The following is an 18400-nucleotide window of genomic DNA, read 5'->3' as shown; positions in this document are numbered from 1 at the left end:
GATATCGGAGCTCCCCAGAGCAGGCTCTCCCCCTCCAAATCCCCATTCCTTTCTACAGGAGCTGATGCACTTTGCATATGAACAGGCACTGACGAAGAGGGAAGGAATGTTCGCCCTGGTGACTACACCCCTACACAGGAGATGGGCATTGGGGTTTCAGCCTTTGCTCCCATATATATTTAACAATTTATTAAAGATGGGCAGTATCACCACAGCAGGCTGCTCCTTCCTGCTCAGAATGGCAAGAGGTGCGAAGCTCGCACGAGGAGGAGGTGCTCCCAGTCCATTTCTATCCTGAACAAGTGCTCCAACCGAGGGAAAATGCACTTCAATTGCCTCTCCCTTCTGTGACTAGCCCATAGCTTTGTTTCTCGTAAATGCTTCCGTTCAGTGAGTTCAACAGAACAGCACAGATATGGTTAAATGATGAAAAATAACATATACAAATCACTAGCTCTGATGGAATTAACAGGCTGCAAGCAACGAGTGGTGACCTGGCACTTATGGACATTCCCAACCCTTTACAGCTAATATTCTCTCTCTGATCCTTTAAAAAACAACGTAGATACCTCAATTCCTCCTAACGCATTTGAACTACTTGTAGCAGCTCCACCTCTCCCCACACACTGCCAAGACGAACTACGTACATTGTATGGACATGGGAGACACGATCTCTTCGTCCAAGTCATCCACGTCATCAGTCATGATGAAGTGCGAGGGGTTAGGGCGCGGGGTGCCCATCCAGCTCTGATCGATATTCAGGGCTGACGCCAGCGTGTGGATGCCGGGGTTGTTGACGATCTGGAAGCCGCAGAGCAGCTCTATCTGCTGCCAGCGATGCAGGCGCTCCCGCAGCGCCGCTGTCACTTCACTCAGGGCTTGTCTGAAAACAAGGGTCAAACGAAGGATAATGTAGAAATGGAAGGAAAAGCACAATACATTGCCTGAAAGAGGGAGTCTGGCGGTTCAGCTTTGCGTCCTAACGCTTGAGAAAGTTTTCGTTCCACATTCAAGAATAGAGCAGTAACCTTTAAAGCAGTAACAACTGGGATTTCCAGGGATAATCACCTAAATGCCGCAGCCTCCCAACTCCTTAGGAAAGGCCATTTTCATGGGACTTTTAATTGCTCTGCACAACTACGATTTCAATTTTACACACATAAAACATAATTGATTAAAAGAGGCGAGCCCGACCCCGTCTAAATAAAGTCAGCAGAACCCAAAGGCAAGCCAAATGAGACCAAGAGCACCTGCACAGCCCACAGACAGTACACTCGTGTTTGAAATACAAGAGAGGTTACAGAGGAAGACAGAATAAAGGGAGACATTAAGTAGATACTCACTTTGCAGTTAAGATTTTATGATCGACATCATCTAGAGATGAGCTGTGAGCAACATGAAATGTTCCAAACAGGGTGTTTCGCTTCTTTTTAATTTTTTCAGCCTGGAACATTAACAGAAAAAAGGTCACAGGAAGAAGATGACCTTATGTTTCCTCCAGGACAAGAACATCCTGGATGGGCTGAGACAGAAATAGTCCTGCAGCTGTTAGCACACATGTAAATAGTGTGAATTTTCTTTTTACTGAAGGATGTCCAGTAAATTCTTCCTAACGCAGTGGATGAGGAAGCAAGTAAGCAGGCTGCAGGTTTCATGCTCCTCCTTGGCCTTTCTGATTTCCCAAAAGTCAGAGGGAATCGAACCAGCTACTCCATGTCTCTTGCTTGGTCTTTCTCATGAGAAAACTATAAAAGAAATAATATTAATGCCCTAGGGTGGTTGTGTTTTGTTGTTGTTTTTTTTTTAACCTTCCCTTTGTCACCGTGTGTATTCACAGCTGAAGTCTCCACACACAGATCTTTGGTTCACAAGATCTGGCGGCATTAACTTGAGACTCACAAAAGACAAACCAAGGACATGGACGTGACATCTGACACAACAGAAGTAAACCCACTGAAATGTGAAGATGTTCATAATAAAAACACATTTAAGGCAGACAAATTTTCATAAGCTGTCAGTTTTGACTGCTGTCAGTGTCCACAGAGACGAATGCATGTTCCAACAGCTTCCCTGCAGCTCACTGCCTTTTTAGTTGGCACAGATTTTTATTTTCACTGGGAATAGAGAGACGATGATTGATCCCTACAGTTTGCATGCACATTATAAATTTTGTTTCCCATGCCTGTAAAACATTATAACCTGTAAAGGTGTAAAACTGTCTGCTTACTGACTACACCGCGCACAGCCAACGACTAACACTGCACCTTCACGGGACTGCAGCCTACTGAGCGTGGTGGGGAGCTGACGGCCATGCCCACAGTCAGTGCCTGCAGCTCAGCGAGAGGCCATTGCTTACCACTGCTTTTAGTCACCTGCTGCACTTGAAAAAAGGCAGAACTAAGGCATTGGATATGATGAAGTCAAGAGCCACAGCCACGTAACTGCATCGTGTCTTTCACCTGAACAATTTATGGAACTACAGGACCTCACACTGATTTTTTTAGCACTGTTGTGCACTAAGGCTTCTGGCATGTCGTGACACAACAGACGAACACAGGAGTGGCTCACTGAAAGGAAGCGGGAAGAAGATGCAGAAGAACACACTTTTACACAAGTTTCATTTCCCATTTCTTCCGGCACCGCGAGGGGAAGACCTCGGACAAGGACAGTGAAATTCTCACCCCTTCCTTGGCCACCAGGAGCTGCTTCTCTGCGTTCTGCTTCTTGATGTTGTAGTACTGGACCTCCACCTCGTGGGTCAGCTGGAGCCACTTCTGCAGGGCCTCGGGTGCAGCCCAGCTGCAGTGAGACTCCAGCTCCTTCTCGGCGTTCTTGAGCGCCATCCGCACCTGGGGAGAAGCAGACGGGCGGTGGTGGAGGGCAGGGGACAGCCGCTGCCCGCAGCGCTCCGCTGGTGACCCACCGGGCAACTGCTGGGGGCGAGCCCAGGGCTTTTGATGCACCAGAAAAAAAAAAAAAGAAAAAAAAAAGACTCCACACAACTTAATCTTACTCGTGACAGGAGCTAAAGGCAATAGGAGAGGTGGCATCCTGGTACTGTGAGCAGGTGGCACGGAGGAGTGCGAGGTGGGCAGCCATCCAGCGCTCCGCTGGGATGACCAGAACAGCGCACAGTGCTTTCCTTTCATCTCAAAGGTGAGCTCCCAGCCATCCAGCACGCTGTTTGGATGACCAGAACAGCCTACAATACTTTCCTTTCATCTCAAGGGTGAGTTTATTGTTTTTTTTTTTTTTTTTAAAGTTTCTCTCAAAGACATCCAGCAGCTGCAGTGCTGCTTTGCCTCCCCGCTGCAGCGCTGAGCGTGTCCTTCTCTGCCCATCTGTTAGGGCAGCTCCTCTGACTCACAGTGGCACAGACGGTAAATCCTCCAGAGCTGACAGCACCATACGCAAGTCAGTTAAAACGGAACGAGACTTTAGGTAAGGATATTCAGAGTGCTTATCTCCTGCCTCTAGAAATCTCTGCAGTTTGCTGCCTGCCTTCAGATCTGCTAAAACCCACAACTTCTCCTCCTCCCGAAGCAAAACTGCTGACAACACCGTGCAGGCAACTGCCTCCTTTCACTGCAGCTACTGAGCCAAACAGAGGGAGCTTGTCAAAAGACAACTTTCGCACTGGAGCAAGATGACAAAAATATTTAGACATAAAACATGTGCTACTTGGTCAGAAAAAGAAATGCCACGTCTGGAATCAGCAGCTCCTGCAGCTTTCCTGGGGACTCTCCTTCCCTCGCAGCTCGTCTCCTGCACACACTTATCTTGCTGGGGATCAGGATGATTACAAAATTAGAAGAAAGTGGGTGATAAGCAGGTTGAAAACACCAAAAATTGATATACAAGCATTTAGTGCATGAAGAATTAACGCATCTCTTTTATTACACGTGACGGGGAGGGACTTCAATACCGCTAAGCCCTGCTCACTTGTTCCACATCGGGACGGCGACTGCAGCTCAGCCCTGCTGCGCCCCGGGGGCGATGCAGCCCCTCGGCCACGGGGGCCGCCCCTCGGCCACGGCACCTCGAAGCCCAGGAGGGGTGCGCGTGGCTGGGTGCTGTACAACGGCCTTGCTGCTGACACAGCTCCAACCCCGAGCACGCTCAGGTGCTCTCACCGCCACGGCAAGCGGCACCCTGCCAACGCCGAGCGCTTGCTGGCGGCACACGGTCTGGGGTCCAGCCACAAGACAGCGTGCCACGTGTGGGGCAAGGCCTGGGGAGCTCTGCAGAAGGCCCGGGGAGCTCTGCAGATAACCCGTTCCCTCTTTCTGGTCCCTGGGGCCTTGACCTAACGAGCACACGGTCAGTGGGACCTTCAGGGCATGTTCCCCATGGCTGTGTTCACACCTGCCTTTAGCTAGCAAGGTGCCAACGCCTTTTCATTTTTGAACTAAAGATGTGCATTTTCTAAAGGATTGCTCAAACCTGAATCTTTTCCATTAACACGTTGTTTAGCACAGTCGCTTTTCACCAAATCCAGCACAAGCACAACTTCTAGCAAGCCAAAAGCACCACGTTACACTCAAATACTTTCATCTCATATTTTATGCTGGAGTACCTTTGCAGAGTTCATCTAGAAGTAGCCAGGGGGCACCACAGAAGAGGTGAGCTGCTTATCATATCCGTTTTGTGTATGATTTAGTCTTGTTGAACATAACATGGCCTAAGTCATTCAAAAGTTGCAAATCCAGCATCACAGACCTCAGGCCAGCCTGTTTTTTCCCCTTGGATGTCAGCTGCACCGAGTGCTGCTCCCAGTCCATGCAGAACCCTGATCATGATCAGTAAGCGCATGGGCAGACAAGAAATCTGCCCCTACGTATCTGGGGTAGAGGTGTGCTCAAAACGCTTCCAATGTTCTTACGGAATTATGGAAAAGGGAAGCAGCCAAGGGTAAGTGGTTGAAGTGAGCCCTCGTACAGCAGTGTTCACAACACAAACGCTGACATGTCTGCAGAGGGGAATCCGTGCAAACAGACTGTGTGTATTCTCCTGCGGAGATTTCTAAGGTCTCAATATGACCACTAAGAGCAACAAATGCTTTCTGAATCTGAGGTCTGGGGTCATGGTTTGGGTGGAGTATGACCTAGTGAGAAGAAAGGGGATCAGAGTAAACACTCTGGTATATATATATACGAGAGCCCAGCCCCTGAAATCTACTGGTTTTTAATCTCATATGCTGGACTCCAGCAGGAATACTGTTTTAGTGGTAAGAATCAACTGGTGCAAAAGAGGGTGTTGTTCTAATACTCACTGGGACCCAAGACTATCTTAAAACCAGATGAGTTTACGGTCAGTGGGAGTGACTGGTTAATTGTATTTGTGGTCTAGAGTTCATTGGGGTGGTGATCGTGTTATAACCACACAGTGGGGGTCAGGTGGATAAAACCAATACTCACCCTTGCAATGCATCCCTCACGAAGGCCTCTAAGAAACAACAGAGTGGTTAAGTCATCTCTGGCTTTTCAGATATCTTAACAAATGTAAAGTGGAGGGGGAAAGTGGAATGGATGGCGCTCTACCTTCTCCAAAGGTCAGGAGCAGTTTGGGTACAAGGGCTACGGGTTAGGAGAGAAGGGCTGTATGTCCTCACTGAATGGCCCCCGAAACAAAACGGCTGAATTCCTGGTTACATGAGTACAGATGTCCAAATGCATGCTCTGAAATGGAGCTCCACGAGTTTGTGGAGAGGCTGTATGACAAGTTAGGAGGAATGAGACCAAGAGAGCAAAGCTTGTCACAGGAGTCTGTGGGTGTCTGAACTGCTCTTACTCCAACGAGAGAGGAAGGGGAAAGGAAATTGGCTGATTGCTGACTATTTGCACACTTCAGCTACATTGCCCCATGGTTCCCTGGCTACCGGTTGACCCAGGACAGATGCTCTTCCCTTGTCAGTGGGAAACTCTGGATTCTTGTTTCATTTTCTTCCCCACCCTCCATGCTGGCAGAAAGACTGGACAGGGCTGGAAGGGCATGCTGATGGCCTTAGAACAGCCGAGGTACTTGCTTAGCCCATGCCATTCTGGCTCACAAAATTTCTGTTTAAACTGATCTATAAATTAAGGTCAGATAAGAATTTTCTCTCAGGTGAAATAGGAAGGAGAAATCGGATTTGTGTTTTGGACTTTCGTTGTAGGTTTGGGCAACAGGTGGTTTTGAGGTAAAAAAAATATTCTCTCTAGGCCTGTGTTTCAATCTGCAACATTTTCCTGTCAGTCTAGATTTAAAACTAATGTTTTTGAGAATTGCATATGACCTCTAACCTATACAGATTCTAATCTAGAGTTAAATTTCCTTGGAAGAAGATTTCCTTTGTACACCTCTGTGACACAAGGAAACACAGTAAGAACTCATTCTACATTCTTCCTAAAACCACAAATACAAAAGAAAAAAAGAAAGAGTTTATGGTTTGGAGTGGGGGTTAGCGGTCACCAGAGGGGTGCAGCTAGAGGCCAAGTTCAATGCCTCTCCTTTTGGAAGGCGCGCTGGGATGACGTGATTGCAGCACGTCCCTCGAGACAGCTCCTCTACTGTCCCTGCCACCCAACGCGCAAGCAGCGCTGTAATTCCTTATGGGGGATGTGTAACGTGAAGTGGTGGAAGAAATGCGTGGATCTTTTCCTCCACAAAGGGGAGTGGAAAAGCAAAGGCAAAAAGCGTCAGAAGCAGAACATCACTGGATTCCTCAGAGGGAAGAAGCAGAGTGAGGAGCTGCCTACTGCTCTCGTTGGCATGTCTAAATGCACCCGTGCCCCCTTGCTAAGTGCCCCTCCGCGACCCCTTACCTGCTCCAGCTCCTGCTCAGCGTATTTCTGCCTGCTCAGCTCATTCTCTGTGCCCTCCCGCAGCTCTCGGAGCCGGTGTGCCTCCTGCTTGGCGATGCTGATCTCATCCTGTAGCTTCTTCTCCAGGTGCACCTTTTCCACCTCCACAGAGCGATGTTCCTCTTGTGCCTTCTGCAGTCTGCAAAGAGAGAGCCCGAGAGCCCAGTGCTGTGCACGGCGGGCTGTCCTGCACCGCAGTGCGCCCGCTGGCCAGCCGCAGCCCCGAGCAGCCCCGATCCTATTCACTCTACGCTGATGTGAACAGAGATCATATTTGAAAAGGCAAGGAGAAAGTTCACCATGCCTGAGAAGAAATTAAGTTGTCAACTCTGGATTCTCACCTTTACTTCATTTTTTAAAATGCTCACTACTTTCATTTGAATTTTCAGTGTTTTTACAAAAACCTCTGCCTTTAATTTTAAAAAAAAAAAAAAGAAAAAAAAGCAGGAGGGGAAGATAGGCCTGCGCAGGTATGAATACACAGATGGGACGTCTCCATGTTCCACTTGCAAAAATGTTCAAATTTAGACAAGTCTTAATCTTGCCTGGAAGTCATTATTTTTCCTCATGACAGGATGAAATCGTCAGGGATTATGTATGGCACCAGAAAGTAATAACAGACTACCTGCACCCGTTCAGGAGGGTTAACCATTCTGCTTGGGAAGCCTCAGCCCGCTGCGGGCCGTGACACTGCAGTCACTGCGAGTTGGTTCAAGGTTTCTGTTGTGTCTTCACTTTACGGGAGCTGCACTATCCTAGCGCTATTGCTAGCATCAAGAATGAATCTGTCCTGAGAAGAGGCAGTGAGGTCTCTTGTCACTGCCACCCAAACAATCTCCAAGTGCTAGCAGCAGGGAAGTGGTTGAGTCACCAACCCTGGAGGTCTCCAAAAGACACATAGATGTGGTGCTTAGGGGCATCGTTTAGTGGTAGACTTGGCAGTGCTAGGTTAACGGTTGGGCTTGATGGCCTTAGAGGTCTTTTCCAACCTGAATGATTGTGTGATTCTGTGATCTGCTCCCCGCTCAAGCTGGTCCTTTCCACACACACCTCCGGCCCTGCTTAAGTAGCTGCTTCTACAGAGCACTCCATAAAATGAAAAGGAAAAAATCCCCGAAAGCCACAAACGAAATCATCTTAGCCAGCAGTGAGTATTCCAAAATGCGAAGATCTTCTCCCACTCAAGAGATTCAACATCCAAACTGGAGAGCAAGGCAACGGGGCGATGCGCAGGAGTGGCAGAGCAGAGGGGACGGCGAGGTTCGGCTCCGGGTGCCGGTACCTGCCCCGCACGTAGCAGAACGTCTCGGGAGAGCAGGCAAAGGCAGCGCCGGCCTCAGTAAGCAGGGCGCTGGTGAACAGGGTCCCTGGGGCACCACGAGCGGAGCACGGAGCAGGGATGAGCACGGCCCGGCAGCAGAGCACAGGCTGTCGGCAGTGACCGACCGCAGTCTGCGTGCTCCCGCTGCTGAGGCTCATCCTTGGCATACCGACAGCAATTCAAAACAAATCTGGACGGGCTGGACTCTCAGCAGCCATGATGTTGGCTCTCTTCTTGGAAAAGGTTTATTTTCAATTTACAGCTCTGTTGAGAAACTCAAATGTTTTTCTTCACGATTTAAGGAGATTTTGCCAAGACATTCCAAGTTTTCAGATAAACCCACGCTCTCTGCCCTGTGCATCATTGCTAAAGCGCTTCCACACTAGGGCTGTTAGAATCCCAAACCACCAAAATATCTCTGTTTAAAGGAGAAATTTCCCTATGCTATTATGCAGAATTCCTTCCCTGGGAATTTTATCCTTAATATGATTTTCCAAGGCACGCTAATACTCTGTTTTCCCTTACTTCTGTTTTTTTCCTAGCAGCAGAGTCCATATTTTCTTATGCTGGTTATGGACAAAACCACACTTTGTGCATTCCCTCTGAACGTCTGTCTGTGCAGAGCGTCTGATTCAGCCACGCCGGTTCACGTGCACTGAACTCCAGGAGACACCAAGGTGCCATCAGAGCTGCACCCGGGATAAGGGCACGGAACCAAGGTGCATCGGGGGCTTCAGTTTGGGAGCACGGTCTTCAGGCGGATGTGCTAAGACATGAACTTTTCTGTTTTGATGGGTCACTCAGCTGAAGGATGTTCTCAAAAGGTATTTTGAACATGAACAGAAAATGGCCCTTTATAAATACTTTCCCTTCTCTAGTCCTCAAGAGCACATTGGGGTTGTCCATCAGGTAACAGTGCCAGCAGTCAGTACGTGGCTGAAGAAGGCATCGTGTACCCTCCAGAGATTCCGGCTGGATTTCCATGAGCTGGAAGAGGTTAGTTCAAGCAGAACTTCCTAACTTCTACCCAGGTCCACGGGAAGGCACCGGTTGGTAGTTTTTGCCACTTTTACAGCAGCTGAGCTCCACAGCCAAACCTTCCCAGTAAGCAAGGCTGAAGAAGCGAAGGCTTATTCACCTCTTCAGGAGAATTTGTTCAATGTTGGGCCAAGAGGATGCCAAGGGCCTGGAATCTGCCTCCCACTCCCTGAGCTCCAGCTCAGTGCCCTCTGCAGAGGACAGCCCCTCGCAGAGCACGCCCTGCAGAACCACCACAGGGTGCGCTGGTGCAAGAGTCGAGCTATGCAGAGCACGCATGGTTCTGTGGTTCCCCTGCCTGGCTTTGCAGCATTAGTTAAGCTTCCCGGGCCCATCTCCTTCTTTAACAGATGCCCTCCGCAGCAGGGCCCAAGGCTCCCACACCGCATGGTCACACCGACATCCCGCCCGGGCACCACTGCCTCGGGCAGCTGCTGCAGGAGCTGGACACCGGGGAGGAATTCCTGTGTCCTGGCTGCAGAAAAAAAAAATATATTCTCTGGGATATTTCCAGCCTGTAATGTAAAATTATGCAAAGCTTTGTGAAATGAGCCGTGGATTAGAACCAGCTCCTCAGCAGATGGAGAGGAAATGCAGCTTCTTCTCTCCTCAAGTTAAAAAAGAAAGGAGGTCACGTATCTGCACCACTGATACGCAGCAGTCTGTTAAGTTTCCTCTCTCCATACAGATACCAATTGATGCAATCGTACTCTCCTGGCAGTGAAAGGCTTTCAAACATCCCTCACACACGGACATTTCCCAGGAGGCTCTTTCCCTTAAGCAAGTAGGTAAGAAAGCATGCTGTGGTCCAGTGTGTGCAGCGCACTGTTTCCGAAGCCTCAGCTGTTTGTAAAATTCTCCACTGCGGATCTGCAACCTTAGGATCCTGGCATTTGTACCGGTCACCGGCAACGCCGCCCCCAGGCAGCCAGCGTGTTACTGGGGCGGGCTCCGCTCTCAGAGACGTCACCGGCAACGTAGCTGTCAACTTGCACAGCAGCCAAATTAAGATTTATCCTTCAATGTTACGTTTAAAATTAGTAAAAAGGAGAGCTGAAGTCTACCGTGCTCTGCTACTTGACAAATCTACCCTTAAAAAAATCTTACTGCCAGAAAACCCCTCTGGTTTGTCATCAGCAGCCTTGCAAGCTCTTCCTTCCCTACAAGACCCCTGTGCACACAGGGAGCCTGCTTTTTCAGCCCATTCTCTGACGAGCAGCTTTACTGGAACCACTGTAATAATTTCTGTGACTACAGGTTACATTCCTTAGGCTACGGTATTTTGCCAAAGTGCCTACAGTTCCCCCACTCATACTTAATACCCCCCCACGTGTTTTTTTTTCATTCTTCCAGGGAACACTCCTGGATTAGGTATTACTGTGCAGGCAGGGAAGCTCTGACATCTACACGCAGCTCGAAGAAGAATCCAAGAGAGGATGTGTAATTCCTCTCCTGACTGCTGCCACTCTATCAGTACGCTTCCTGATGGCCAAAGCCCGGAGTGAAACAACCTGGATGACAAGTTCTACGTGAACTGGATGACTTTACATGCCTTTAAGAGGCTCGTTTTCCCTTTTAGGTGCAGGCTTACACTGTAATCTTAAGTGTAGAGGGGAAGTCCAGATATATTTTCAACAGGAGTCGGACTGGGAGTAGAAACCACCGTACATGTCACTGCTGCTATACACCTAACTGTGGTAAGTGCGTAGGAAGTACCTGTTTAGAATAAGAGACTGCAACAGAACTATGAGTGGCAGAGCACTGTCAGGCCCTGATGGAGCGCTCAAGTCAGTTGTTCTCAGTTTGATGTTTTACACCTTAAAGCACCGAACTTCCAAGGGGAAGGAGAGCGCTCTCATGTGCCAGCAACAACAAAAATGTACGGAGTCAAGATCTCCTCGACACTCAGAAACAGTTTTTTAGAGCCAGCAATCAGAGCAGAACAGGAACTAAAAAACTAAAACTAACATAAAAACAAGACAGAAAGGAAATGAAACTGCTCGTTAGCAACCTCCGGGTGAGCACACACAGCCGTGCTCGGCTACATGTCACCATGCCCTCGGGTCCACCTCTCAGCAGCGTGCCAGACGTCACTTTGCTCAAGTGGCTTCAGTGCACAAATTCAGGACGCCAGTAACGCCAGGAAGTTCTTACCACTCAAACCTTCACATGGTACGCCATAAGAGCACTGGCTTAACTCAATTAACACTTAACTAACCTCAAAAGAGCAGGTCAAGTGAGCATGCACACATCTTCATATGCAAACTAGAAAATTAATTTGAGAGCCATGCACCCATTCGGGCTATGGAGACCGGTTAGCAGGTTTGCTGCAACTGCTCGGAAAGGTGCCGACTGTGGTACACAGCACCAGAAGGCGACTGCCACACTAAAGGATGACAGCTGGGAAGAAAGTCTTGCTTGAGATCTAAACGAGGAATAACTTTGCAGGAAAGATCACCAGCTGAATGCTCCAACTGGGTGGACACAGAGAGCTTACCTTTCCTGAAGGTCATGGAGAGACTGTTCAGCTCTGTGAAGCCCCTCGAGGTCTTTCATCATCTTCTTCATGTGCTCCTTCGAGTAGCGGTTCTGGATGTAGGCGAACCAGCAGCCACCCACTCCGATGACAATAGACACCACCAGCATGAAGTCTTTCAGGTGGTTGTGACGAGTCACTGGAAGAGAAGCAGAGACACCGCTGAATTCAAAGAGAGAACAAACGATTAACTCTGCCGTTTTTTGCTTGCACCGTAGCTGGATGCGCGAACTTACGGTGGTGTTGGAAGAAACTGTGACCCAGGTGCCACAACAAAGGGAAAAGATGAGCTACATCAATACTTAGAAAACAAGGACTGTGTCAACGTTTATTCAATTTGAATGGGGAAGCAAAAAAAAAAAAGTCTGACAGATGAAATTCAAAGTTTTATAACATGCCTGGCATTACATAATACATGATAGCTGCCGTGTATGAACCATCGGAACAGCTGTTTTTAGGGCAATACCACGCAGATACCAGAGAGCACAGAGGCATAAGAGGTAAGAAAGCGACTTAGTCGAAAAAATCTGACTGTGATCCCAGAGAAGAGGGAGATCAAGTTTCAAACCGTCAAACAGTTTCCATCAGAATTACAACTCGGTGTTGAACCCCTCCGTTTTCAACACTTAGCAGGACAGTTACTTCAAAGTGTGGATGCATGAGAGAACAGAAGAAAGTAACTGTTTTCTTAGGTGCTGAAAAAACAACAACTCCAAAAACACGTTTGAAGCAGATTTTTTTTTTTTTTTTTACTATTTAGCAAATCTCGAACAAGGAGGTACCAAGAAAGCTACAGATGAAATGATGAGCTCAGTGAAGCTAGCCGTGATTCCATGTTCAGCCGCTACCCCAGTTACAGCAACCCTAATTTCTTAACCCTAATTCCTTTCTGTTAGAGGTAGAGCCGTTTTTATCCTAGCTTTGATATCAAGATTTACGTGCCTCAGGGCAGCCACACGTGGGGCTCAGCCGCTCCATACAACACTCGAAGTACCAGCAAGCCAACACGGCTTCTCAGCACAGGTTCCTCTAAAACTCCCTGAAGACCCAGAGGCTTTTACATCAGCGTTCATGCAGATGTAGAACAGGAAGGTGAGCGTGAGTGAGGGTTTATGTGAGAGCAAACCACGCCAGCCCCGACACTCTGCTTGTTATCTCCGGCTCCCGGTGCTCAGACGAACACCTCCGATGGGACAACTTAGGTTGGCAGCCGAAGGGGGAATTGAAAAAAAGTTACAGGCAACCAGAGAACCTCTTTGCTTCACCTGAAATAGGAGCAGAGGTTTTTAAACCAAGAGCTGCATGCATGCAACCTCCCCGCTCCCCTTGCTGCCCGCGAGAGGAGTTAACTGGAAACGGCTCCGCTGGACTCGGGGCCGCCGGCTCCTCGCTGGGCTCTGAGACAAGCGCGGCCAGCAGGCAGGGCGCTGACACCTCGGCAGGGCTCAGTCGTGGAAGTGCCAGCCAATTCATCAATGAGATCTCACAGCTACTCTGAAAGGAGCCAGGAACGCCACGTCCTCTGAGTTGATGCGACAGCCCTCCCTCTGTCCTGCACCCGGGCTGAAGGAAACCTCAGCTCCGCATGCACGAGACGCGCTGCGCCCCGAGCAGCACGGGAGGCTCCCCACCCCGGCGTGCAGCCCCCTGCAAGTGGTTTGCAGCAGCCAGCCCTGCCCGAGGAGCAGCGTGCCGTGCCGTGCCGTGCCGCCGCCAGCAGCCAGGCTGCCAGCTTCTGTCCCAGCTTCTCCACGTGCTCCTCCATGCACGCGTGTGCATTTGCATTTGCAGGCGGCAGCGCAGAGCCCACATCAGCCCTCAGCGCCCACCCAGGGGCCCCGAGGCAGAGCCAGCGCAGGGTTTGGGGCGAGCCCCGAGTCGAGAAGGTCTCGACTTTCACTTCTGCTTCGGTCCCTTCCTTTCCATGCACTTCGGTGAGGACCTCAGATGAACTTGCACAAACGGACTAAGCACAAGCTGCCGGCTGGGCTGCAGGTTTCCGAGCACCTCTCATTTCTGGACCCTCACACGTGGCGCTGAGAACATTTCTGCAAACCGCTGCTGGAACACTTCCCGGGCAACTTCCATTGTGTCCTTGTGAAGCCGGCTCCTTCGGCTTTAGCAAAATCCCTCAGCTTTCTGTTTTCAGGTAAGAAGACACGTTGAGTACTTTCTCACGAACTGAGCAGGACGAAGACGACTGCGGTGCTCTGACTGCAAGTTTCCCCCAAAAGCCCTTCCACCTCAATTGGCGTTTTAGAGACTTGCGAGACTTGTTGATCTCACTAAATTTGAGATGGATCTCTGCCAACAAAATGTTGACACAGTTTGAAGTAACGCGAACACGTTACTGCCTTCCCAAGTATTTCAAATGTAGAGCAGAAAGGCCTCCAGGGCCTCAAATTCATCTTTGCTACCTTAAAATACAATTAGCAAACATTTTTTGAAAGAAAAAAAAAAATCCTCCCTCAAAATGACAAAGCAAATTTAGGGCTTTCACTTCCCTTCCTTTTAATTTGTGCAAGCATTTAAAAGCTTTCATAATGCCTAGGTCTAAGCAGCATCTCGGCACAACGCAAGAGGGAATTGCCTAACTGGCCCTTTGCATTCCACATGGGTGTTTATCACCTTACACTCACAGTTAAGGCTCTGAAAGATCGCATCTGAAGCCTCTCATCGGGGATACTGAAACACGGTAAAACACCCACACGGGCAGTAAGACAAAGAGCTATCCAGGGGCAGCAGAGTAGTTCCTTCAAATGGGAAGGAGGAATACATAACTGCTCTGCTTCTGAGCAGTAAATTAATACGTTCATTTCTAATTCAGATATGCTCCCTGCTCCACTCAGACAGCATTTGTGTTCTCCGTAATTTTGTGAGGAATCCAAAGACAGGCTACAGAGAAAGGCGTAAGAATCTGTTCTCTTTTTCCCAGGAAACTCAAAAACCAGTAAATTTGTAAGAGAAGCAGAGACTTCACCTGATAAGAATAGGTCTAAATACATTTCTCAGGCTGCTGAGAAATAATTTGTGTCACGTCTCCTGTCAAAACCTTTAATAAAAAGTTTTTATAAAAATTACTTGCCATTTAGAGCAATGAGGGTGATGAGGAATCTCAAACCTGAGGCAAGAACAATATTTATTATACCCCAAAATCTCTTTACGCCCTAGTGAGATCAGGTACCAGTACACAAGACATTTGCTTTAACTCACGCCTATGTCATTGCCAGTAAACCTCTATTTTAGGTCAAGACACATGATCCAGAAACAACAGGGCATGAAAGAGACAAAGAAAACAAACGCTGCAGGTATGCAAGAGATGATGAAGAAGCAGAAGAGGAGGATGTTGAGAGCTTTAACTGGGAGAAACTCACAGCTGGATCTGACCGAATTCGGGATGGGGCGGGGATGGAATACTCGCGCAGTCCCACGCATCTCCAATAAATGATGTACCTGGGATGTGCTAGCAAAGAGACAAAGCGGGGACTGGAAGAATATCAAGCACGGAAGGCACGTTAGGTCAACGTTTTCCTTTTCACATCCTGAAGCCGTGATGTAAATGATGCAGGGATTCCTCCGCGTTTTGGTTGCAAGCCACAGACAAAAAATTCCAGGACCATGAGGAATACAAACATACACAAACACGCACCACAGAGAACATCAGGCCAAGATGAGTCACTCCTAGTCAAAGGCCTCAGATAAGCGGCGTGTGAAGGCGGGCGCAGCCTCGGGCTGAGGACTAAGCCGGGGACCGGCGAGGATGGCGGCGGGGACGCCGCATGCAGCTGGGTGCAGCACCCAGGGGGATGCAGGCAGGGTGGGGGGTCTCAAAAAAGGCCTGAACCACAAAGAGAGCTGCAGGAGACAATGCGAATGCCACGCCAAACCATGCCATCACGTGGCATTCTGGGTTCTGATAGATCTGTCACCTCTACAGAACTTCACGTCTAGAAGACAGCGTTCCACGTTAGCTCTCGTCCATGCAGTCTGAAACAGGAAGGAAAGGCCAAGAGCACGTGAAGCTAGGTTCAAACCGGAGAGAGAGAAAAATAGATATTTAGCAGTAGTAAGGGCATTACATCTGCTATAAGGAAAAAAGCCTTGTATTAGACCTCGTCTTTCTGATTTATTTTTTAGGCAGAGAACAACTGACACGTGCCTAAAGCAGAAAAGATGGGGCTTTTAACAAGGGGCTTTCCCACCAGCAGCAGATGACAGATGCGTATGCCCTGACTCCCCTCTGACCGCTTCCTAAGGGATTCGTTACGCGGACCTAATTACCAGTGACATCTACTGCTCTCCCTGCTCTTGGCTGTGTCCCCGTGCTGGAGCCCGACCCTGCTCCCGGCGTCACCATCCATCCCCCGGCCCTTCCCAGGCACAGCCTCGCCGTGGGGCCTCTGCAGCTCCCCGGCTGCTGCGAGCGAAACCGGCCTCAAAGTGCGTCAGCGTAACGGGGTCACCCTCGCCCGCAGAGATCGTTTCTGGGGTTACTCACACGGGCTGCCGGCATCTGTGGCCGGTAGGAACTGCTCTAGCTGAGAGAAAGCCAGAGACAAGGAGTGCACGTCAGCCAGCACGAGAAACGCATGTAAAGAAGGACGGTACCCTGGGTTTACAGAAATCAGCTGCTGTGACATAATGGATATTCTGCATGCAAACACTGAGAGCTTCTGGAGCAGACAGATGGCCTGAAGAACACAGGAAAAAATGCAAACATGACGCAAAAATCTTTGATTAGTTTAACTTCTTTCTATAAATGCATTTTAAGAGGAGAAGATGCGCCAAAAAAAAAAAACAGCTTGCAAGCTCAGGCTGTTGCCTTGGCAGTACCGCTACGGACACGGGCAGAGGAGGGACCAGAAGCGCGCAGAGCGTTCACCCAGCAAGCAGTAAGAGTGCTGGCTCAGGACGCAAATAGGCCTCCCCCACTCCATCTGACAGATGTTGTCCTCTTAACATATGATGGTCGTGCAACCCCTGGGTGATGCAGCACATCCTCCCGTGGTTTTACTAAGAAGTGAAGCCATGACTGCAGATGCTGCCCTGGAGAAAAATGAGAAAGCCGAGGGAGTCCCCGGTGCCGCAGGCTGGCGATACAAAGGATGTCCCTCCTGCATCACTGGTTCTCAGGTATCGCCGACCAGAGCCTCTCGCTGAAATAGATGGATACCTCAGAGCATTCTCCTCTACGGCCCTCCCATTACCTGTCCTCAGCTGGTGTTTTTCTTTCTGGGTGGGGACTGCTGAAGAAAAGTGCTTGCACTACCACCCGGAAACTGGCGCTTGCAAGCAGTCGCGTTCCCAGCCTGCCGCACACGAGACACGAACCACTTACGGATTTCCAGCGACGGAAATTTAAGCTACCACCTCGATCCTGTCTCTGCAAGAGGCTTGGGGCGAACACAGCTGATCGCCCCAGCTCGGCTGTGGCAGCAGCAGCAGCAGCTCATTGAAGTACGGTACCTACATTGCTCAGGTCACCTCTGGGTAACCTTATGCCGCTTTGCTCCATTTTGTTCTTCCTGACCAACTGTTTAGGCTGCATTAAACTTCAGAGGGGTGATGAACAGCACGTGGTCCTAAAGCTGGACTGACGGCAGCGGGCACGAAGAAGCAGCAGGCGATGCAGCGCTGGCTGGGGCTCAGCCCGGGGCTGGGTGCAGGAGGTGCCCAGGGGCACAGGCACAGATCATGGACAGAGCGACACATCTCAGCTTGTGCTGCTTGGTTTTTTCCTTTTTACTGCTCTCATTTTAGCCTGCAATACTTGAAGCTAAGGAAAAATCACCTCCCATTTGTCAGAAGATTAACAGAGTTCCAGCAGAAATGGATTAAATAAAAATCTTGGCTCAGCAATACCGATACAGCTTATGGAGATGTGTATAACCTTTTGCCTTAGGACAGTTTTTCAAGTAAGAGTGAAATTTCCCTTTGGAATTCATTAGTTAATCTATTGCTGGAAAGTAATCAGTGCCACCTGTCACTTGAAGTGCTTAATCAATAAACAGCAATGCCTGGTAGCTATTGCTCTGCCCAGCCCACCAGCACTCCATTGCAGTATTAATTGCTTTAATTTGCTTAAACACACAAACAGCACACCGACCTCTGTGTGTGCACAAATGTAAGAACGAAGAGGAATAATGTCCTTGCTCCAGCTGAACCACTCTACTCGAAGGCGAAGGGAACCGTGGGATGTGGCTGCGCGCCAGCAGCCCTGCACCCGGCCGACGCGGGTCATGGACAAGGCTGCTCTGGGAGCCCCCCGGGGCGGCCAGGAGGCCATCCAAGCACCTTCGCCACCTTCTCTGTCACCTAGCGCATCACCTAATGCGCCACAGAAGAGTTCAGTCACCCTCTGAAAACACTCACTTGTAAACTCAACGCTAAAGAAATAAACAAGACTCGTATTGGCCCCGTTTCCCGTTCCGGATGGATTATCACAACATCCTCTTCCTAAGAAGCAGCTTCTGGCAAGTTGCTGCACATGCATCATTTCAAATCCCCCTTATTTCACGTTCTGAGAAGACCGCTAGGGCGACTCGTTCAGATGACTTGTTTTCTGTCCTCCCACAATACTCAAGCTCTCCTCCCCTTTGCAGGTTTCCCTCACCGCTCCCACCGCCTGCTCTGCCCAGCCGGCTGCAGCACAACTGCCTTCCC

At 49.4% G+C, this 18400-nt stretch overlaps 1 protein-coding gene across 7 annotated transcripts in view; it reads right to left on the bottom strand.

The window, feature by feature from the left end:
* STIM1 (stromal interaction molecule 1) overlaps window positions 1–18400 on the bottom strand; it is a 102950-nt gene that overhangs the window by 15630 nt on the left and 68920 nt on the right. For all 7 annotated transcript variants that reach the window (XM_066990125.1, XM_066990126.1, XM_066990127.1 and 4 more), the window contains 5 exons: window positions 11699–11876; window positions 6804–6981; window positions 2682–2849; window positions 1344–1444; window positions 648–883 (listed from right to left, as the gene is read on the bottom strand). In XM_066990125.1, the coding sequence (XP_066846226.1) occupies window positions 648–883; window positions 1344–1444; window positions 2682–2849; window positions 6804–6981; window positions 11699–11876 (861 nt within the window). The remainder of the gene's footprint in view (window positions 1–647; window positions 884–1343; window positions 1445–2681; window positions 2850–6803; window positions 6982–11698; window positions 11877–18400) is intronic.

Source organism: Anser cygnoides, chromosome 1 (genome assembly GCF_040182565.1).
Source record: "Anser cygnoides isolate HZ-2024a breed goose chromosome 1, Taihu_goose_T2T_genome, whole genome shotgun sequence".
NCBI classification, from domain to species: Eukaryota; Metazoa; Chordata; class Aves; order Anseriformes; family Anatidae; genus Anser; species Anser cygnoides.
This window is presented reverse-complemented; position numbering and strand designations above follow the sequence as displayed.